The sequence below is a fragment of the Geotrypetes seraphini genome, chromosome 9 (assembly GCF_902459505.1).
Source record: "Geotrypetes seraphini chromosome 9, aGeoSer1.1, whole genome shotgun sequence".
Classification (NCBI taxonomy): Eukaryota; Metazoa; Chordata; class Amphibia; order Gymnophiona; family Dermophiidae; genus Geotrypetes; species Geotrypetes seraphini.
In genome coordinates, this window is record NC_047092.1 from 32851678 (window position 1) to 32875186 (window position 23509).

General features: G+C 44.2%; 1 protein-coding gene across 4 annotated transcripts in view; it reads left to right on the forward strand.

The window, feature by feature from the left end:
- CDHR3 (cadherin related family member 3) overlaps positions 1-13131 on the forward strand; it is a 102626-nt gene extending 89495 nt beyond the window's left edge. For all 4 annotated transcript variants that reach the window (XM_033957596.1, XM_033957599.1, XM_033957595.1 and 1 more), the window contains 2 exons: positions 2127-2175; positions 12175-13131. In XM_033957596.1, coding sequence (XP_033813487.1) covers positions 2127-2175; positions 12175-12563 — 438 coding nt within the window. In that variant the 3' untranslated portion in view covers positions 12564-13131. The remainder of the gene's footprint in view (positions 1-2126; positions 2176-12174) is intronic.
- The last annotated feature ends 10378 nt before the right edge of the window (positions 13132-23509 follow it).

A 23509-nucleotide genomic window follows, 5' to 3' on the forward strand; every position in this document is an offset into this window, starting at 1 on the left:
ATCTTTCCTCCAAAAACTGATTTACTAGAAAATATTTTTATTTTTATGACCTTTTGGCAATTAATAAGATCCACTTTTGGTTTTGTATGATACTATTCTAAACATATACGCATATATATATATATATATATATATATATATATATATATATATATATATGCTAGTTTCCAAAATAGGTATGGGTGTAACCCATGCATAAATGTTAGAGCCTAGGAGGATATCGGCCTAGTATACTACATGTTTGAGGAGGTTCCAGCTGTTGAGGATATTTGTGAAGATACTCGGAGTAGACTGATTAAGGGGTGGTCTGTGTAGGACAAGAGGGGGCTGGTAAAAGGGACATGGGTGGGGCTGAAGGCCATGAAGGAAAGAAAAGGCATTTTTGAGCTGAAGGGAACGGGAAGCAAGAGCGTGGAGGCAAGGGCAGAGCTATAGGAGTGGAACTTGATTCCCTATGCAATCAAAATGGATTGTTAGTGGATAAGTGAAAGATAGGGAGACATCATGATTAGTGCTTAGTTCGAGCAGGTACTTTGGGTACTTTTGAAGCAAATAGTAAGTATGACAGATATTATTGTCAAGACAAGTATTCGTTGTTGTCATTTACAGATAGATAGACACCAATATGGGCCCCCAATATCTAGCTATTTGGCAGGAATGCACATGCGTTCATCAGCAGGCAGTGGCTTAGTAAGGTGGTGTTGGGGGGCGCAGTCCACCTCGGGCACCGTCTTAGTGAGGGTATAGGCACCCATTCTCCTCTCCGCCTCCTGCTCCTCCCCCACCACTCTCTCCCCTCCCCCCCACCTGCTGTTGTGCTGGTGGCAGCTCTTCCTCTGATGTCACTTCCTGGACCCGGGCCTAGGAAGTGATGTCAGAGGAAGAGCCGACACTGGCGCAACAGCAGCTTGAGGGTTGCTGCTTGTGCCAGGAACGTTACAAATGTACAAGGGAAACGGCGCACGTGCGAAAGTGGGTGGGGGCAGAGAAGAGGACGGGGGAGGGACACCACAGCCCCAGGTGCCTCTCACCCTTGCTACGCCACTGTTTGCAGGCATGTGCGCCCCACTGGTAAACGACATATAAATGGAGGATCGAACCTGCTGGAGTGGCACTATGAGAGTTCAAGAGCCCCAGTGCCATAGGAGTAGAAGAAGGGAGCACTGTTCCATCTAAGCTGAGCGGGAGTCCTCCAACTGCATTGCTACCACCAGGGGGTGCTGCTTCAATATTGTGCTTTCAATCACTAGTAACAGGCAGGTTCCCTGGAGTCCTGCAGATAAAATTAGAAACTAATGGCAGATAAAGGCTAAATGGCCCATCCGTAGTATCCACGATCTCCTGCTTTCCCTAAGAGATCCCACGTGCCTGTCCCACGCTTTCTTGAATTCAGATACAGTCTTTGTCTCCACCCCACTTCCAGGAGACTGTTCCACGCATCTACCACCATCTGTAAAAAAAGTATTTCCTTAGATTACTCCTGAGCCTATCACCTCTTAACTTCACACAATGCCCTCTCGTTCCAGAACTTCCTTTCAAAAGAAAGGACTCGCCTCACATGCACATTTATGCCACATAGGTGCTTAAACATCTCTGTCATATTTCACCTCTCCCGCCTTTCCTCCATCCTATTTATATCTTTTTGAAGTTACGGTCTTCAGACTTGTACCCAATATTCTAAATGAGGTCTCACCAGAGTCATATACAGGGGCATCACTACCTCCTTTTTCCTAATGGCCATTCTTTTTTCTATGCACCTTCTAGCAGCCTTCTAGCTTTCACTGTCGCCTTTTCTACCTGTTCGGCCACTGAAAATGTGATAATGAAACAGCACCCCCCCCCCCCTCCATTGGCAGGATTCATGCTTTGCAAACAGGGAACAGTGAAAGGGAGGGAAGGAAGAGAGAGTGCAAGAGAGTCTTGGGGAGGGGAACTGAAAAGGGACAGAGAAAGAGAGAGAATGTCTTGGGAGATAAGAAAGAGGTGGGAGAGACAGAGTGTGCCAAGAGAAGAGGGAGATAACACCTGGGTTGGGTTCAGGAATGTGAATGCTGGATCCACTGCAAATGACTTATTGTTACAGTTCTGACACGTCACGTCATGCCGCTTTCTGTGTCTCTTGACAGGAACTGACCAGGCTGAACACTGTATTTGATGGAGAAGCTGTAGATCCAAGTAAGAGTTTAAGTAATGTTTCCTATACAAATGAGCTGGAATTATCATTATATATGGGTAGGGTTACCAGACTTCCGGATTTCCCCAGAAATGCCCTCCTTTTGAGGACATGACCGAGGGTCCGGAAAGCTTTTTAAAGCCCGGTACTTTGTCTGGGTGTTGAAAAACCTTCTCTCAATCGTGTCGGGCAGGAGGCAAACCACACATGCGTGGATGCCACGCAATGACATCACACGCACGTGCATGATGTCATTGTGTGGTATCCGTGCATGCACGGATTGCCTCCTGCCCGACCAAAGCAGGCAATGGGACTGGGGCAGAGATAGGCAGGTCTAGGATGTCCGGATTTTACAAGCGTAAAATCTGGCAACCCTATACATGGGGAAGCAGAGTCCATGTCAAGGATCAAGCAGGCCAATAATGAGCTGGCCCAGTCACCACCTTAAGTTGTGTCAGTATAAGCGGAGTCGAAATTTGTAATAAAGATAAACTTAAATGCTGACCCCTCTGGTTAACTTAATTCATATGAAATGTAGATTGACCAGTGAATGTGCGAGCAGTATGCAAATAAATTTTTGGGAAGTAAAAAAAAACAAAAAAGAAACCCAGCAAGTTCCAGAGGGCAGACAGGAAAAGTCAAACCAAACACAAAAATAGCTCTGTGAAAATGATATTCTTGATGTAAAAGTTTATTTGTTATAACAAATTATCCCCCCCCCTTTTACAAAACCACAAAAGCGGTTTATAGCACCAGCTGGTGCGCTGCTCCCGACGCTCATAGAGTTCTATGAGCATCAGGAGCATTCAGCGTGCCAGCCTGCGCTAAAAAAACTGCTTTCGTGGTTTTGTAAAAATGGGGGGGGGGAAAGATTATATCCAATAAATGTTAAAAGTTTGTCCAATCCATGCAGGAAACATAAAATCAATAAAGCACAGGCACAATGTAATGCGAACCCAACAAGGTCCATGTTTCGGCTATTAGCGCCTTCCTCGGGGGTCCAGCTAAAAAAAAGCCACAAATTAAATGGACATGAATTGAATCCAAATTTGTGGTCATAACAATGGCATATACCAGCGCTGTGTTTATATTGTAGTAGAAAATGCGAACCTCGTGATTCACGCGTGTAATAAACAATGCAACCGTGTCGGGTCTCATTCCATCGTGCCTGTGCTTTATTGATTTTATGTTTTCTGCATGGATTGGACAAGTTTGTAACGTTTATCGGATATAATTTTGTTTCAACAAATCAACTTTGACATTAAGAACATCCTTTCCACTGCCCTATTTTTGTTTTTGGAATCATTTTTTCGGACCGCTTCCACCTTGTCCCAGGCCACATTTATACAGATCATGTCAGACTTTTCAGCGATTTAAAAGGCCTGAAAGTATCTGTATAACAGTGTTTTTAAACCTTTTTACACCTATGGACCGGCAGAAATAAAAGAATTATTCTGTGGACCGGCATCGGTCCGTGGACTGGCGGTTAAAGAACACTGGGATAAGTTGTGGGCCAGACCCCGCCCATCTCTACCCAATCTCCTCCTAAGACCCCGCCCCCCCCCCCCCCCCCCCTAATAGTACTAATTGCACCTTGCACGTCCCGTGCCTCATCTGGAAGCCTTCCCTCTGACATTGCAGGATGCCCGTAGAAGCCACTGCCCATGGCTTTGTGCACTGAATCAGTTAGGAAGAGGGAGTTGGCTCGAAAATAACGCCACATCGATCACACCGTGGACCAGCGGCTGAAGAACACTGTTTTGGGCCTGATGCATGTGCTGGCCCTGTGGACATAGAAACATAGAAATAGATGGCAGATAAGGGCCACGGCCCATCTAGTCTGCCCACCCCAATAACCCTCCCCTACCTTTCTCTGTAAATAGATCCCACGTGCCTATCCCATTTGGCCTTAAAATCAGGCACGCTGCTGGCCTCAATCACCTGAAGTGGAAGACTATTCCAGCGATCAACCACCCTTTCAGTGAAAAAGAATTTCCTGGTGTCCCCGTGCAGTTTCCCGCCCCTGATTTTCCACAGATGCCCTCTTGTTGTCGTGGGACCCTTGAAAAAGAAGATATCTTCTTCCACCTCGATGCGGCCCGTGAGATACTTGAATGTCTCGATCATGTCACCCCTCTCTCTGCGTTCCTCGAGTGAGTACAGCTGCAACTTATCCAGCCATTCCTCGTACGGGAGATCCTTGAGTCCCGAGACCATCCGGGTGGCCATTCTTTGGACCGACTCCAGTCTCGGCACATCCTTACGGTAATGCAGCCTCCAGAATTGCACACAGTATTCCAGGTGGGGCCTCACCATAGATCTATACAATGGCGTAATGACTTCAGGCTTACGGCTGACGAAACTCCTGCGTATGCAACCTATGATTTGCCTAGCCTTGGATGAAGCTTGCTCCTCTTGATTGGCAGTCTTCATGTTCTCACTGACGATCACCCCTAAGTCTCGTTCTGCTTCAGTTCTTGTTAGGATCTCGCCATTAAGGACCGGCAGGAAATTTCTGTGGACCGGCACTGGTCCATGGACCGGTGGTTGAAGAACACTGGTATTACAAGTACAAATTTTTTGCAGTGGCTAATCCATAAAACTGGGAAACCTGCCAAGTCTCCTGCGTGGAGAGCAAAAACAGCGATGGCTTTACAGCACAAAGGGCTAAATTCTATATGTGGCACTCAAAAAAGCATTATTCTATAAACCTTGCTTAAAGTTAGGCACAGTTTATAGAATAGTGCTTTTGCCTGGGAAATGTGACTATATTTAGGCATGCTCACTCTCCAAACAATGGCACAAATTTAAAAAAATAAAAAAAACCAACCAAAAAAGAAACTGCAGATGGAAATGTACAAGGACAGGAATCTTTATTAAATATAAATATTAATATAATATAAAAATAAATATAAATATATATAAAAATAAATATAAATTTGTAATCCATTAAAAATGGCTCTCATGTACATGGAATACGGACCCTACACAGTCCGTGTTTCGGAGAAACACTCCTTCCCAAGGTTATGCGTAAAGCTGGCAATCCTGGGTATCACCGCTGAGGTCTATGTTTGAAAATCCTTATCTGGTTGGCAGTGGCATAGCGAGGGTGAGAGAAGAACCTGAGGCAGGGTGCTCCTCCCCTTCCCTCTTCTCTGACCCCTCCCCCCAATTTCACACACTCATTCTCCATCCCTTCCTCTGTGCTTCTGTAACAGGGCAGTGATAGGTAGAACTCGGTGGGCCTGGGGGAGGGTCTAGGGGGTCCAGATTTTCCAAGCAGAAAATCTGATAACCCTAACCAGGAGTGATTGCAGGGAGTCTGCTAGTGATCATGGGGGGGGGGGGGCGTGAGTTTTGGTTTCAGCCAAAAATGCACAGGAATTTTTGGCTAAAACCTGAATCCAGATTTCTGGTCAGATTCAGTGCTGAGATCTGAAAGCAAAACTCAAACCAAAATTCGCTCAACCTCTGGAACAGACTGTGGGCAATACGAGCTAGTGGACACATAAAATATAGAATGCTATAATTTGCACATGTTTATGGTAAATGTAGGCAAAGTCTTTTGCATCAGCCGCGGGGCTGCATATAATAAGAATAATAATACAGTGGTACCTTGGATTACAAGCATAATCCGTTCCAGGAGCATGCTCGTAATCCAAAATGCTCATTTATCAAAGCGAGTTTCCCTATAGGAAATAATGGAAACTCGCTTTGATAAGTTCCCCCCCCCCCCCCACGAGAACCAGCATTGCTCCCCCCGAAGGCCCCCCCTGTGATCCGGCACCCTCCCCCCGAGATCCGGCACCCCCCCCCCCCCACGTTCACGTTCTCTACGAGACAGAAAGTGAACTCGCAGGCCTTGAGCATGTGCAGATGCTCAAGGCCCAGCAGAAGAGGAGGCCGATCTTCGGGCACCGGCACCAACGCACAGGACATGCCAGTGCCGGTGCCCAGAAGACGGTAAGAAGCGGCGGGGGGGTGCCCAGTCGCAGCAGGGAGTTGCCGGATTGCGGCGGGGGGGTTCTGGATCCCGGGGGGAGGGTGCGTGATCGCGGGGGGGGGGGGGGGGGCGCTTGTAAATCGAGCCACACTCGGTTTCTGATTTTGCAAATGTTTTGCTCGTCTTGCAAAACACTCGCAAACCGGTGCACTCGTAAACCGAGGTACCACTGTAATAATAATTTTATTTCTTATATACCACCCAACCAGTAGATCCGGGCGGTTCACAACAAGCGAACTGAGATATATCAGTGAAGGCACAAATTCAGTAAAACACAATACAAAATCGTTGCATAAATGTACCAAACAAATAGGTTTTCATCGATTTTCTAAACACATAATACGATTGAAAGTGGTCAGTCAGAGAACACATCCAGGAATTCATTTTTCCTGCTTGAAAAGCCAGTGTTTTGTCTAAAAAAACTTTTAAAACGGCAGGCTTTTAGAGTAGGGTACATAAACATACCCAAATTTCTTGTATTCTTACTTGATATAAATAATTTTAATTGGGAAGACAAGTATGATGGTGCCCAAAGAGTGCTTTATAGCAAATACAGCCAAATTTAAAAATTACTCTAGCTTCAAAAGGGAGCCAATGAAGTTGCGCATAAAAAGGGCTTACATGGTCAAACTTTCTTAATCCGAAGATCAAACGTACGGCTGCATTTTGAACCAAGTAAAGTCTTAACAATGTTTTCTTGGTTGACCCTAGATATATGATATTACAATAGTCTAAGGTAGATAAGATGGTGGTTTGAGCCTCAAATGAAGGCACTATTTTGACCATATACACTAGTATTTTACAAAGAAAAGTAAGCACCAATTTTTCTGTTTGAAATAGGTGGCTGATCTAGAAAATTACCTTCCTGTGTTAGCTCAGTTAATACAAAGGAATGGAGATCTTCAAAGAGGCTGCAGTGAGGTCTTTGCATTGAGCTTACACTCCCTTCGCTGTTTCCTTATTTTCCTCCATGAAATAAATGAATACCAAAAAAGGTCTCATTTTCAATAAGAAAAACAGAGAGTTTATGATATAATTAATGTATAATCAGCTTCAGCATTTACAGTCGCATAAATACACCCACTCACAGATTCGAGGGGAAAAAGATCAGAACTATATTCTGTGGTAAACAAGCCAAATAATATTATCCCAAAGCACATCACAATTAATATCTTTCAAAGGCATAAAACAACAAAAACCGAAAGCCATAAATCAGAATTCTAGACTTCTTCATACAGCAAAATGAATTTCTCAAGGAAACTAGGACAGTTTTCAAAGCCATTTACCCGGGGGGGGGGAGGGGGGAGGCTGGTATTAGGGTACCTAATACCATTACATCAGCCCTGGTTGGGGATAAATTATTCAAAACCTTTTTCTTAATCAGAAACTCAAGTGTTGTTTATGATGGAAATCAACTTCCCGAGTTGCTGCCTGACAGCTCCAATCTGACATTAAATGGAGAAACTGGAGAATTTATTATGATCAAAAGTACCACATTCTTCAAAAGCTTTCTTCCACCAGTTAAAGAGAGGATAAAGACCTAAAGTCACAGAATAGCACATTTGGTTCAAATCAATGCAGCATTTCAATTGCTGGATATCTTCCACTGTTGACCACCATCCCACCCCCACCAGCTCCACATGCTGTGAGAAAAGGAAACACACTGTATACTTTGGAGGTAAGGCAGGAGAGGGGAGATATAATGGAGACGTTCAAATACCTACGTGGCGTAAATGCGCATGAGTCAAGTCTCTTTCATGTGAAAGGAAGCTCTGGTATGAGAGGGCATAAGATGAAGTTAAGAGGTGATATAGGCTCAGGAGTAATCTAAGGAAATACTTTTTTTTTTTCCGGAAAGGGTGGTAGATGCGTGGAACAGTCTCCCGGAAGAAGTGTTGGAGACAGAGACTTGTCTGAATTCAAAAGGGCCTGGGATAGGCATGTGGGATCTCTTAGAGAGAGGAAGAGATAATGGTTACTGCGGATGGGCAGACTGGATGGGCCATTTTGGCCTTTATCTGCCATCGTGTTTCTATGCTGGTAGTAAGCGGCAGTTGGTTTCTGTGAATCGATAGCCTGGTTTGTTGGCGTCAAGGCCCTGAAGCTTTTTTTGCCACAAAATGATCGTCTTTTCCTACTAGTAGGTTTTTTCCGCAGTATTGAGTTTCTTTGGCTATTCATATGCTCCCACCTACCAGTAATTATTGTTTTGTGAAAGTTTTTCAGCCTATGATGCTAGGTTGGAAGAGTGTGGGTACACCTCTCCATTTGGCTGAGGCTTTTCTTTCGCTTTAAACAGTACATTTTTTTCTAGCTTTTTGGTGTGTGTTGTTATAATATTGGAGTAATTAGTATTTTTTCTTTGATTATCTCCCTCCATTCCTCTCATTTTTCTATGTTGTGTCATGCACATATCTTTTTTTGAAGTATTTAGGCAGCTAATTCGTAAAAATTTTATTATGCACTATTTTGATCATTTTAGTGTCTCTAATTATTGGCTTTTAACTTTTTTAGTTCTATTCAACTTCTTTTATTGATTTTTTTTTTTTTTTTAAACTATTGTAAACCACATAGAACTTTACGGCCTTGCAGTATATAAACTGATTATTATTATTATCAAACTCCCATTCTGAGGCAAGGTCATCATAGCAACAGGCACCACAGAAGAATGGTTGCTACAACTGGCCAAATGTAGGGTTACCATATGTACGGATTTCCATGGATATGTCCTCATGTTAGAGGACATATCTGGGCATCTGGACAGCTTTTCAAATCCCGGCACATTGTCCAGGTTTTGAAAAGCTTCCACCTCGGGACTGCGTCCGGAGGGCATCTACACAAGTGCAGATGCAACGCAGTGACATCATGCATGCATGTTCATGATGTCATTACATATCCACACACGCACAGATGCCCTCCCGACACAGTCCCGAGGATGAGAACAGGTGGGCGGGGCTGGGGGTTGAGGCTGGGGTGGAATGGAGCATGACTTGGGTAGAATGGGGGGGGGGGCTGGGTGAAACTGGGCAATGACTGGGGGCAGGGCCATGGGTCCAGATTTTATAGGAGTAAAATCTGGTAACCCTAGTCAAATGCATCCTTCTGAAACCAATCTCACAGGACATCCATACTACTGTATGTATGGTTAATGTAATGGAACATATTGAGGAAATAGGAGCTCAAGTAAAAAGACACTAATAGAAACATATAAAAGGATATTACAAACTGATTGCACAACCAGAAATTAAAACTCAACCCAGAAAAATCAACAACGATAATATTTACCCCCACGCGATCCAGTAATCTTACCATCACAGATAATTTTAGGAGTAATTCTAGACTCAAAACTAACCTATCATCTACAAATTTCTAAAGTAGTGAAAAACTCGTTTTTCTCAGATTATGTTTGATAAGATCAATTCGCTCATTATTTTTCCCTGAAGCCCTGAACATTCTAGTCCATTCTAACTAACTAAAACTTAATTTTATAGACTGGGTCTTCAACCAAAAGGTGCTCGACTCGGTTTACAATAATGTAAGTATAGTACATAAATATGGAAGAAGAATGTAAACCAGAATGGTTTAGTTTCCAAAGTGTTTAGTAAATAAGAAAGTTTTCAGAGCTTTCCGAAATAAAACGAAGGGGCCTAGACTTCTAAGAAGGACATGGTACTACTCGAAAGGGTCCAGAAAAGAGCAACTAAAATGGTAAAGGGGCTGGAGGAGTTGCCGTACAGTGAGAGATTGGAGAAACTGGGCCTCTTCTCCCTTGAAAAGAGGAGACTGAGAGGAGACATGATCAAAACATTCAAAATACTGAAGGGAATAGACTTAGCAGATAAAGACAGACTGTTCACCCTCTCCAAGATAGGGAGAACGAGAGGGCACTCTCTAAAGTTGAAAGGGGATAGATTCCGTACAAACGTAAGGAAGTTCTTCTTCACCCAGAGAGTGATAGAAAACTGGAACGCTCTCCCGGAGTCTGTTATAGGGGAAAACACCCTCCAGAGATTCAAGACAAAGTTAGACAAGTTCCTGCTCAACTGGAACGTACGCAGGTGAGGCTGGACTCATTTAGAGCACTGGTCTTTGACCTGGGGGCCGCCGGGCGGACTGCTGGGCACGATGGACGACTGGTCTGACCCAGCAGTGGCAATTCTTATGTTCTTATGTTCCAGTGCTCAGTTAGTTTGAAAATGAAAGAGTGGCTGAATCTCTTGTCATTCATCAAATTGATTATTGCAATTCTCTTTATGCCAGACTCTGTCAAAAGGATATACCTAGATTAGAGATAATACAGAATACAGGTATCAGACCAATTCATGGTCTTCGTAAATTTGACCACATCACTCCATTCTTGAAAAACGTTCACTGACTCCCTGTGAAATATTGCATTGTATATAAATTACTCAGTTACACACAAGGTACTGAAGAGAGATGAGCCACAGTATCTAGCACGTTTGCTGAGTCCATATACATCTGTAAGAAATCTAAAATCCGCAAACAAACAACTTCTTGTAATTCCGTCCCACAAGGAAATCGTTCATGAACATGTCAGAGACGCAATTTTCTCTGTTAATGGCCCAAAATACTGGAACTCCCTGCCATTACCGCTTAAATCAATAACTTCTATCGATAAGTTTCAGGAAAGCCTGAAAGCCTACCTTTTCTCTGATGCACATTCCCATCCCTAATGGATAGTGCTGTTGGTATCACGAAAAACAGAAAAAAATTTCCCTGTGTTTTCCTCCCCTTACTTTCTCTATCGCATTTTGTAGTTCTTTTCCCAAACCTTAATTTCATGTATTTTATGTAGATTTTATTGTTATTACAGTTTCTTGTAGATCAGTGGTTCCCAAACCTGTCCTGGGGGACCCCCAGCCAGTCAGGTTTTCCAGATATCCCTAATGAATATGCATGAGAGAGATTTGCATACCTGTCACTTCCATTATATGCAAATCTCTCTCATGCATATTCATTAGGGATATATGGAAAACCTGACTGGCTGGGGGTCCCCCAGGATAAGTTTGGGAACCACTGTTGTAGATTGTAAGCCACGCTGAAGGTTCTCCCTAGGGCGGGGTAGTAAATCTTAAATAAACTTGGTAAATAGTATAAGTCATGCACAGTGGCGTAGTAAGGGGTGGTGGAGGACGGTTGCATCAGAGAAGCTTCCACCCACAGATGCACGCGACTTCAGGCAGGCTCCGGCGGCTTGAACAAATTACACTGTAAAGTAAAACGTGCCACAAAGGTAAGGGGGAGGGGGGGGAGATAGATGTGGCCGGTAGGTAGGGAGGGGGGCCATGCGCGATCGGTGACCACGCGCATTCCCTCCCTTAACTGCGGAGACAAGGCCATTCACCGTTCCATGGGGCAGTGGATGGCCTTGTCCCCAAACCCACCGGGAGCATTTATCCCCCCCTCCCAAAATTTTGGTGGGTTACCCGCAGCTACCGGTAACTAGCCGCGGATAACAGCCACCGTGTCATTCTCTAGTGCACAGTTCATAGAATAGAGTCACTAGGTCAAGCTCCAGGTTTAAAGTCCACTTTTTTGCAGTTGTTTTTAACTCCTAACCCCCACTCGCTGGTGTATTACCCATGCCCGAGAAACTCTCTAACCCCCTACTTGTCCTGTTGGTCTGATTGGTTAGATTGTAAGCTCTACTAAGCAGTGACTGTCTTTTGAATGTTTTAATGTACAACGCTGCATACATCTAGCAGCACAATAGAAATTAGCAGGAGGAGGAGCATCAGTCTGTCATGTAAACAACTGCAAATTAATGCTAATTAGTACCTTTTTAACACCAACGATTGGTATTTATCACTAATAATTTGCCAATTTAGTGGCAATTATTTATATTGTACATTTAACGGTGCCTATTCTTTCACTGCACATTGAATTACCACCTAACTTTGAACACCATTTATAGAATGTGGGGGAAACTGTGTATTAAAATTAACTCATAAGCCCGTGTCTGCAATTTTTTCCCTAGTCACTGGCAAAATTTATGAATATAATTCAAAATCTGGAGCCAGAAGATGGAAAGATACAAAGCTACCTACGGATCTAGCAACAGTAGACCCAACTGCACAAGAATTATCAAGTCTCCCAGCCAACGTTACGGAAAGGAAAAGCCAAGTAGGGACACCAAGCAAGAAAGAAAAGAGCTCGGCTGATAAAGCGATGAAGGCTGCAGGCCCCGAGGAAGCGCCAAAGCCTTTAGAGGGGGATCCGGAGACAGCGAAACAAGCCACCCCTAGGCTGCAAAAGTCAAGAGAGGGCAAGCCAAACCCGTCAGCCAAAGTGACACCCAAAACCCCACCACAACCCAACGTGAATAAAGACAATGCGGCTGGGGATGTGAACTTAGGAAGCAACTAGAATTTGTGGGGGAGGTCTCTTGATTTTTATTTTTTTTTCCTACTTTACCCAACGTGGACTCTGTACTGGATGACTACCGGTACTCATTTTCTCCATATTATTCTTGTTTGTATTGTCTGTATGGTGGATTATAGCTTTTGCAGCTTATCGGGTCCTGGTGCCAGTTGAATCATATTGGTGATGTTATTTCACCGGAGAATATGAGTTAACTTTTCTTCTGAAATAATACACACCTTTCGCAAAGACACTGTCATCGATGGTAGAGAAGTAGAAGCACACTCCAAGATGCCTCAGATCTCGTACTTTGTTCTCAGCAGTGAACTAGGCTAATTTATTTCTACCATTTTTATTTCCTTTGCATTGAAACTATTAGGATTCCATTTACCAAAAGGTTTTTCCAAAAGAGACTAAAGGACTGAATTTCGGAGTCAGGTCAAAAGCGCGCCGGGACAAAGGCGCGCGCAGACAATTGAGCGCAGCGCGGAGGCGCGCGCCGCAGAAAATTACTGTTTTATGGCTCCGACGAGGGGGGCATGGGGGAACCCCCCCCACTTTACTTAATACAGATCGCGCCGCATTGTGGGGGCGTTGTGGGGGGTGTGGGGGGGTTGTAACCCCCACATTTTACTGAAAACTTCACTTTTTCCCTGTTTTTAGGGAAAAAGTTAAGTTTACAGTAAAATGGGGAGGGTTACAACCCCCCAAACCCCCCACAACGCCGGCGCGATTTCTATTAAGTAAACTGGGGGGGCTCCCCAACAAAACCCCCCGTCGGAGCCCCTAAAAACTTTAATTTTCTTCGGCGTGCGCCTCCGTCTTGCGCTCAGTTGTCGGCGCGCGCCTTTGTCTTTCGCGGGGTTGTCTATGAACCCTGAATTTCTGCCCATTATCAAGTAGGGTAAATTCTATATAGGTCACCAAAAGACTCCAAAAAACTGGGATCTAAGGGCCAGATTCTATAACTGGGTGACTAAAAAGATAAGCGCCTAAAGTTAGGTTCCCATTGTATGTCAATCACACTTAGGCGCTCATTACACAATCACACTGAGCAGCGCCTAATATAAAACTTAGGTGTTTGTGATGTAGGCCAGGATTTTCAAGGCCTACATTCAGGGCAGGATTAATTCATCGAGGGCCCCTAGGCACACAAGTACACTGGGCCCCGTGCCCCACCCCATCCCACCATGCGACCAGGCGGAAACAGGAAGCTGCGCCAGAGGGAAGCTTTGGGCAAGCAGCACCGCTTGCACAATTACAGTTCCCGTTGCCTTTCTTACCCGCGTTGCTTGTCTTACTTTCCGTCGATGGGGGGGGGTGGGCCACGTTGCCAATCGGAGTGGGGCCCGTGTTGCCGATCGGGAGGGCCTTCATCGGGCCACCCTGACCATTTCGGGCCCTAGGCTCGTGCCTACTTTGCCTATTGGTTAATTCTGCCCTGCCTACATTAGAGGCACCTAAGTTCTTTAGAGAATCGCGCCTAGCGGTGCCTAACCCCCTCTTCTACGAAACTACGCTAGCAGTTTCGTAGCGCAGAGAGCCGCGCTGAATGGCCCGTGCTGCTCCCAACACTCATGGGAACTGTATGAGCGTCGTGAGCAGCGCAGGCCATTCAGCGCGGCTCACTGCACTAAAAACTGCTATCGCAGTGTCGTAGAAGGGGGGGTAAGTCCTGCTCCACCCCCAAACATGCCTACTTTGGTATTAGGAGCCGACAGGCACCTATCTTTTGTAGAATCGCACCTAAGAAGATAGGCGTCTGCCTCCCAATTAATTTTTTTTTTTTTCAATGATGAGCTTGTTAAAGCTCAGAATTGAAGGCATTTACTAATTAACACCCTCCCCTTTATAAAACTAATTAACTCCCCTCCCCCCCCCTTTTATAAAACCGTACAAGAGGTTTTTAGTACTGGCTGGCCCGCTAAATGCTCTGCGCTGCTCCGACGGTCATAGAGTTCTTATGAGCGTCGGAGCAGCGCCAGCCAGTGCTATAAACTTCTTGCGCGGTTTTGTTAAAAAGGGGGGTAAGTTAAGCGCCTAACTTTAACCACCTTTTATAGAACTTCCCGCTACACTATTACGGCAGAGTTGTGCAGCAAATCCATTATAGAATACCAGTATAAGTCTATAGTTAAGCACCAACCTTTAGGCATGACCATTTACGCCAGGGGTCCCCAAAGTCCCTCCTTGAGGGCCGAATCCAGTCGGGTTTTCAGGATTTCCCCAATGAATATGCATGAGATCTATGTGCATGCACTGCTTTCAATGCATATTCATCTGGGAAATCCTGAAAACCCGACTGGATTTGGCCCTCAAGGAGGGACTTTGGGGACTCCTGATTTACGCCATGTCTATGTCTGGCATACACGATGGTGCCCAAATGCAGTAGCTGGGCATGTACATGCTAGTGTTCTATAAAATGTCCACAAGAATAATCAGAATGCCCCCGACATACCCATGTTCCTCACATATTAATACCTGCTGGGGCACACTGGGGGAATTCTATAAATGGTGGTTAGCTAAGGTGCCGCTAGGCACCCTAATCAGGGAAATCTAGCCGAAATCCGCACACAACTTAATTTTTCTTGATAATTTGAGCATAGTGTACGGGTGGAGGCATGAGGGATGGCCTGAACCCAAACTGGTGGGGTCTAGTCCCCCAAAGCCCCCCTCCCTCCACAGCTATGCCACTGTGACTCTATTAATGTTTCCGTTTCTATTGCTAAACCGCAAATACCTTTCAGTTCGTTGCGGTGTACAAAAGAGTACAGAGGCCGTACAATAACGGTGATTTCCAAAATTTAGTAATAGAAAATGACCAGATTTTCAGTTACTCATAAATTTAACAAAAATAAATGATTTCAGTAAGTTTCTAAATTGCAAATATGAGGAGGACAGCGTGAACTAGAGGCCTGCACGGGAACGGGGATCGCAGGAATCCCGCAGGTCCCGCGGGAATCCCCCCTAACCCACGGGACTCCCACGGGGACCCCCCTCTGGCCCACGGGACTCCCACGGGGACCCCCGTCTAGCCAACGGGACTCCCATGGGGATGGAAGGCTTTGGAAGCAGGGTTCGTCCATATAATATAATGGACACGTCAGCCTTAGTAAAAGAGGGGGCTTATAAGTTAATTACCTGAACAGAAAACAAAAAAAGGGTTCCACCAAAGAGATTCCACAAGGAAAACAGCAAAAGAAATTGTGGAATTGATGATCCTGTCAGAAGTAATTGCTGCTTTTTATGGGGACGGGCGGGGATGGAGGTAATTCCTTGCGGGGATGGGTGGGGACGGAGAGGATCCTGACGGGGACGGAGAGGATCCTGGCGGGGACGGAGAGGATCCTGGTGGGGACGGGTGGGGAAGGAGAGGATTCTGGCAGGGACGGGCAGGGATGGGTGGGATTTATGTCCCCGCGCAACTCTCTAGCGTGAACAGCTTTCGAAATTCGTCATCCCAACTAGCAGCCTGAAAAGAAATCAGCCTAGGTCAAAACCTCTTATGAGTACAACTTTTTACCGGTGGAAAGGTGAAAATGGATGCACTCCGTAAAGAATGATTTATATTTTTTTTTAAAAACCCTAAATTGTGCAATTAAATATCCCGAAACTTCCCCCTTGCAGTTAGCATGCGCTTATTTCCACATTAACAAGTAACAGGGAATGGGGGTTAAGCACGGTGAAGGCTGTATCTTAACAGTTTGTTACTACCTATTACTTATTAAAATGGTAGATAAAACTGTGCAGCTAAGTCTGCCCAAATAAATGTAGCTAACTGCAATTTTTTCAGTTACAGCCCCTACAATCTGGAACACTCTTCCACTATATTTAAAAATGGAAAAAAACTTAAAAAAATTTAAAAGTAACTTAAAATGTTTCCTTTTTAACGAAACTTTTAACTGAAAAAAAAAAAAAAAAGAGGCACATTTCAGAGATCAAATAATTAATACTTGTTTTTAATTTATACCCTTCCCCCTAATTCCTTTTGTGTTTACCTTAAATGTTTCTTATTTTTATTTTATCAATTGTATTTCTTACCCCCTTTACCAATCGTGTCTATTGCATGCCTGTCTATAATTACCTAATACGTCAGTCATGTTGATCTTAAAAGTTTGTATTAAATGTTTTATTTACTTTTTTCTGTAAAGTTATTTTTATTCTGTACAACGCTTTGAAGAAACGAAAAAGCGTTTAATCAAAAATTGAATAAACTATAAACTATAAACTATCCCATTATCCGTGATACAGTTAGCGCACAACTGAAACATTTCCTTTCTGATAACTAAACATTTCCTTTCTGATAACTGAATGCCCCCAGAAATTAACTCAGAGGTTTACCTTTACCATATTATAAGGGGAAAAAAAGGTCCCTTAGTGCAGTGTTTCTCAGCCTTTTCAAGCCAAGTAACCCCTAAGTCTAACAAACCGCCCCAGACCCCCGACGTCAATTCTGACATCGGAGAGGAAGTTCTGGGCTAGCCAATCGCTGCCTGGCTGGCCCAGAACTTCCTCTCCAATGTCAGAATTGACGTCGGGGGGAAGGCTTGTGGGCCGGCCGCTTGTGCAGTAACTGCACACGCCTGGCCCATCTCTGTTGCTGCATTGGCGGCGGCGGGGGAATGGAGCACGGCAGCTTTGGGGTGGGGTGGGGAGGCAAGGAAAAATCTGCAGCAATGGCAGTGGTGGCTTCAGTGAGGGGAGGCAGGCAGGGAGAGATCCCGGGCGGTGGCCAGCCCGCGTACCCCCTGGGGTACGGGTACCACAGTTTGAGAAACACTGCTTTAGTGAATCAATTCCTTTATCATGGATGATGAACACATCTGATCACATCTAAATATTTATTTGTATTTTAAATAAAGATTCTCTCCTAAGAACATTGCTCCTGTGTTCATCTGTGAAAATGATGCCTTATTGCTTCTCTGTCTGGACTGCTTTAATTGGTCTTAAACAGCCAGAAATCCTTTGTTTCAATCCCCTGTGGAGAGGCATGCTGGTTCGTCAGCTTTAGACTGAAGGATGCATTCTCGTGTTTGATGGGCAGGATCTGTGCAGTAGAAGTGAGCTGGTTACCATGACAGCTATGTTCAGATTCAATGGTGCCCACCAATATATCCGGCAGGATGCTAGTAATGATTAAGAAAGGGATGGTAAATAAGACCGAGAATATTATAATGTCTCTGTATTGCTTCACGGTGTGACCTCACCTCGAGTTTTGCATTCAAGTCTGGTCGCCATATCTCCAAAAAAAGATATAGAAAAGGTTCAAAGAAGAGCAACCAAGATGATAAAGGGGATGGAACTCCTCTCATATGGGGAAAGGCTACGGAGGTTAGGTCTCTTCATCTTGGAAAAAGAGATGGCTGAGGTCTACAAAATCATGAGTGGTGTAGAAGGGGTAAAAGTGAATTGATTTTTTTATTCTTTCGAATATTACGAAGACTAAGGGATTCTTGATGAAGTTACATAGAAATACATTTAAAACAAATAGGAGGAAATATTTTTCACTCAAAGAATAGTTAAGCTCTGGAACTCGTTGCATAGTAACTGTAGTTAGCATAGCTGGGTTTAAAAAAAGGTTTGGTAAAATTCCTGGAGGACAAAGCCTATAATCTGCTATCGGGACCCGTGTGGAGAGAATCAGGCCCTTAGTGTTCGGCATCCTGGTGCCTAACTTTAGGCAACCTTTTCAGAATTAACCCCTTAGAGGAAAACGGCGCCCCAAAATTTGTCACTACATGCTGTTCTATAAAGGATGCATGCGTTATATAAAATAGAGCTTAGGCACGGATCCAGCGCCTAACTTTTGGGCACTGGGCTTCTGAAACCAGTTAGGCAGACTTAGGCTAAATTCTGTATATCTGCTCGCAACTTTTCAGAATGCTTTTGGCCACACCCCCTTTTCAGATACGTGCTATGAGAGTTAGGCGCCAAGCATTACAGAATAGCGCACAGCATGTTGCACATGCAAATTCTAATTGATACCAATTGACCACAATAATTGGTTGGTAGTGCCCAATTGCTAGTTAAGAGCTCAATAACCAATGAAGTTGCACACACGCAAGTTGGGCATGTGCCCAAATTTTGGCACACAACTTTGGGCACCATTTCTAGAATCCAGGGGATAACACCAAAGGGCAAAGGGACAGTCACATGGGTGGAGCTTGGGAGGGCCATGGAAGGGGCACGGAAGGGCTGCCACTTACAACTTACAGAAACAGTAAGTTATGCACCACCTTGCCACATTCAAGTGCCCAACCAGTTCTGTACCTGGTGAAAGTGAGGGGCCTAAATTTTAAGATGCGCCTATACCAGGTTACGCTAGTATTCTATAATGCAGTGTATCACAAATTATGTGCCGCAGCAGATTCCAGGTGTGCCACGAGATGCCAGCGAGGAGGAGAGGTGCCGGCTGACTGCTTACAGGACATGCCTCTCGCGGCGAGAGGCGCATCCTGTAGCCGGTCAGCCGGCGCCTGCTCCTCTCTTCCTCGCCGGCTCCTTCTACAGTACATCCCTCCCCCCCCCGCCCACTGGCTGCGGACGTCGATGTGATAACATCACAGGCATCTTTTCGACGTCCGCGCATTTCCTGGTGCCCTCCAGTCGCAGCCCCGAGCTTAGTGTGCCGCAGCTTTAAAAGTTTGCAACACACTGCTATAAGCGTTTACATCAAATTTTAAATGAAACTTGATGGAATCTGAGCACCTGGATGCAGTAATAGAACAGGCTTTCATTGTGCATCATCAGCGCACCCAGTTATAGAATTACCCCCCCTAATTGTGTACCTGAGCAAACATTAAGTTTAGCATGCATATTAAAAAAGTGTCCGTTTTCTTTCTGAATGATTACGTGCTCTGAGAATCATTTACCTTAGTGGATGAGAACTTAAATGCAACTGTGCTCCCCATGGTAAAAATAATTTAGCACTGTCACCCTGAAAAAGCTTTAGCTTCAAGCTCAGGGAATCAGTTCTTTCATCTTCCCGCGCCAATAAGACTCAGTTGAAAACAAGGTATTTGTCTTGCTGTGTCTTCCCTGGTTATCCAGATGAATTATTTATACCTAATAAAAACTACTACTGAAGACAAAGTTGGAAGGAGGAAAACTAAGGGAACACTTCTTGACCGAGAGGCTAAAAGTAGAGGTGGTGGTGGCAGAAGCAGTGATAAAAGTCAAGCCTGCTTGGGTCTGATAAAGTGTGGCGTTGAGGAGTAGCCTGTTGGTTAGTCCAGTGACCTAAACTAAACTAAACCTTGGGTTTGTATACCGCATCTTCTCCACAACGTGGAGCTTGGCACGGTTTACAGGAATTGGGAAAGAACGGAACTCCAATGGAATTATAGAAATAAGTATGAAGAGAGGTTAGAGGGCTTAGTGTACCAGAGAGGGAAAGAAAAGTTACATTTTAGAGAATAGACAAGTTTTCAGATGACCTGAGAACCTGAGGAGGTGGAATTCAAAAAAGTGTGGGATAAAAATAGAGGATCTCTAATTAGAAAATGAAGGATGTAAAATAAAGAACTAATGCCGGTATTGGACACACCTGCACGGTCTGTGTTCCATATATGGTGATTCGGTGTAGGGTGAGCATCAATGGGAACTCCACTGATATGGAACAGGAGGATGTTAGTGGCCAGATTTTACGGTAGATGGCCTGCAAACAAGGTTGGATAGGCTGGAGTGAGCTTGGACGGCAACTTCAGCATTTGGAATCTAGGACAATACCAGACTTTGCAGTCTAAGGCCCAGAAATATTAAAGAAGAGACAAGTTAATCTAATCATGTATTTTTTTAATGAATATAACTTACGGGCAGACTGGATGGACCGTTCAGGTCTTTATCTGCCGTCATTTACTATGTTACCTGGCAGAAACCAAATGAGTAGCAACATTCCAGAGCTGAGATTGTGATGTCATAATACCTCATTCCACCAATGCTTAAGAGCCAAACTTATCAGTGATGTCACAATGGCTTGATTAGATGGTAACTTCAGCATTTGGAACCTAGGACAATACCAGACTTTGCAGTCTAAGGCCCAGAAATATTAAAGAAGAGACAAGTTAATCTAATCATGTATTTTTTTAATGAATATAACTTACGGGCAGACTGGATGGACCGTTCAGGTCTTTATCTGCCATCATTTACTATGTTACTATGATTCCCAAGAGTGCCTTGTGACTCTGGGCAAGTCACTTAACCCTCTGTTGCCCCAGGTACAAAATAAGCACCTGTATATGATATGCAAACCACAGAAAGGCAGACCCATCCTCTTTCCCTATTATGGAAAACGGAGAGGGATGACTAGAGACTGAGCAATGTCTGATGGTCAGGGCATAGATGTAAGTCGCACAATTCTATATAAGCTAGGCGCCTCTTATAGGCAGGTGTCCCAACCTTAGGCGCACCCTTATTCCAGGGCCTTCTTGGCCTAATGAGTGTGCCTAGAACCAAAACAGGCACCTACATGAAAAACATGCCCATGAACTACCCCCCCCCTAACCATGCCTACTTTCTGATAGGTGTCTTGAATTAGGCGCCTACCTCAAAGTACCTATCAAGTTAGGCAATTACAAAGTGCTAATTGTTAATTATCAGTGCCGATTTAGCCGTTAAATTAAGTGAGGTGCCTAGATGGGCCAGGTGCACTGATCTAGGTGCTTAATTTTAAGAGTCATTTATAGAATCAGGGCCATCAGGGCCTTTTTGCCTAGCTTTCAGAGGCAATGCCTTCATTTTCAGGTAAGAAATAAGCTAAAGATGACACATATTAAAATATCACAATATTGGTCTCAAATTTGGGATACCATTTCTAATGTGTTTACTATAACTTATAGAACTCTTATACTTCAATCGTCTGACCCCAATCTTGATTTAAAGCCAGCCTTCTCTAGATTATTTGATTTTATGATTGCTTTAGCCTTGCATATTATTGTCACTTATTGGAAAAACAACTTAAGAGTTTCCTACCATGAATGGTGGAATACATTATGTGCCTATAGATAATATGAAAAAATCATTGCGTTAAAGCACAATCACGTATCGTCATTTCTTAGAGGTTGGAGTATTGTAGATACATATTATTCCCAATCTAGATCAGCCTATCAGACAATGCTTCCCCCTTTTATAACATTTGTGAACTTACTTCATATTCTATAGAATTTACTTTGATATTAATTTCTATCATAATTTGAGCCATGTAACAACTAAGAATGCAGCCGCTTGTTCTTATTACTGTTGTTTATTTCTTATTGGTTAAGATTCGTTTTGTAGTTCAGTTGTAAATTTAAAAAAATATCATAGGATCCCAGAGTCACTCAAATGGGATCCCAAAACAAGAGAGTTGACCCTGATCCCTCCACAAAAAGGAGCACAAGCGAACCAAGAAACCTGTGGAGAGTTGATGTCCAAGATGAAAGCTTTATTTAAACAAATAAATAATCCACATAAAAATCTCTAGGGCCTGAACCACTGGAAACATATGGACCCAACACGGTCCGTGTTTCGACACTATGTCTTCCTCAGGGGTCCCTATAGGTCCTATATGCAGGCCCTAAACCTCTGCACCAGTCGAAATGTACTCGATAATGAAAGTAACTTGTTGGGTCCATATGTTTCCAGTGTAACCGTGTTGGGTCCATTTGTTTCCAGTGGTTCAGGCTCTAGACATTTTTGTGCGGATTATTTATTTGTTCAAATAAAGCTTTCATCTTGGACATCAACTCTCCACAAGTTTCTTGTTTCACTCAAATGGGATCCTACACACGCTTGTTTTCAAATGTAGTATTACTGTATATTATTCAGTGCAAAAAATGGGGAGAAGGACGCTATGCTGGGAAGACAGGTATCAACTCACATAGGGTTATCAGACGTCCAAGAAAACCCAAAATGTCCTCCTTTTAGACGACTGTCCGGGTGCCCGAAAGGATTTCCAAAACCCTGAAGTTTGTCTAGGTTTTGGAAGTTCTGAGATCGGAGCCACGTCTAGAGACTCTCTGCGCATGCGTGGATGTCAACGCAATGACATCATACACGTGCACATGCGCATGATGTCATCGCATTGACGACCATGCATACGCAGAGGCCCTCCAGACCTCGTGGAAGGAGACAAGAGATCCGGCTGGGAGCGGGGGCAGAGCTGTAGGCAGAATGGGGTGGGCTTGGGGTGGAATGGGGCAGGGGTCCTCTTTTTTTAAAGAGGAAATCTGGCTACCCTAAATACACACAGGCATCACATTAAACACCACAAAGTAGAAAACGACGCAGGGACAAATTTGTCCCCATCCCCGCGGGATCTATCTCCATCCTCATCCTGTCCCCACAAGTTCTATCCCTGCCCCATCCCTGCAAACTCTGTCCTTTAAGTGTTTGAGGCTTGTGCAGATGAGGACAGAGCTTACAGAGATAGGTCAGGGATCTCACGGGGATAAATTTGTCCCTGTGTCATTCTCACTCTCTACCACAAAGCTAATCAGGTGACACTTCCTTGGGCGAGCACTTCCGAGACCAGAGCATTGTACCTATGACTCTATGGCAGGGATCTCAAAGTCCCTCCTTGAGGGCCGCAATCCAGTCGGGTTTTCAGGATTTCCCCAATGAATATGCATTGAAAGCAGTGCATGCACATAGATCTCATGCATATCCATTGGGGAAATCCTGAAAAACCCGACTGGATTGCGGCCCTCAAGGAGGGACTTTGAGACCCCTGCTCTATGGTGAGAGTACTACAAGGAAATTTTAAAAACAATCCAAGAATGTAAGACCTTTAAAGTCAAACCACCAAAAGAAGAGGCACAGGAGATGTCAAAGGCAACCTTCAGTTACATATACTTTATTGGTAGGTGGCCCAAAGTTCAAAAACAAGTCCTTGTATAAATATGGTCAAGGACTCATTTTTGAACTTTGGACTAACTACTAATAAAGTATATGTAACTGAAGGTTGGCTTTGGTGG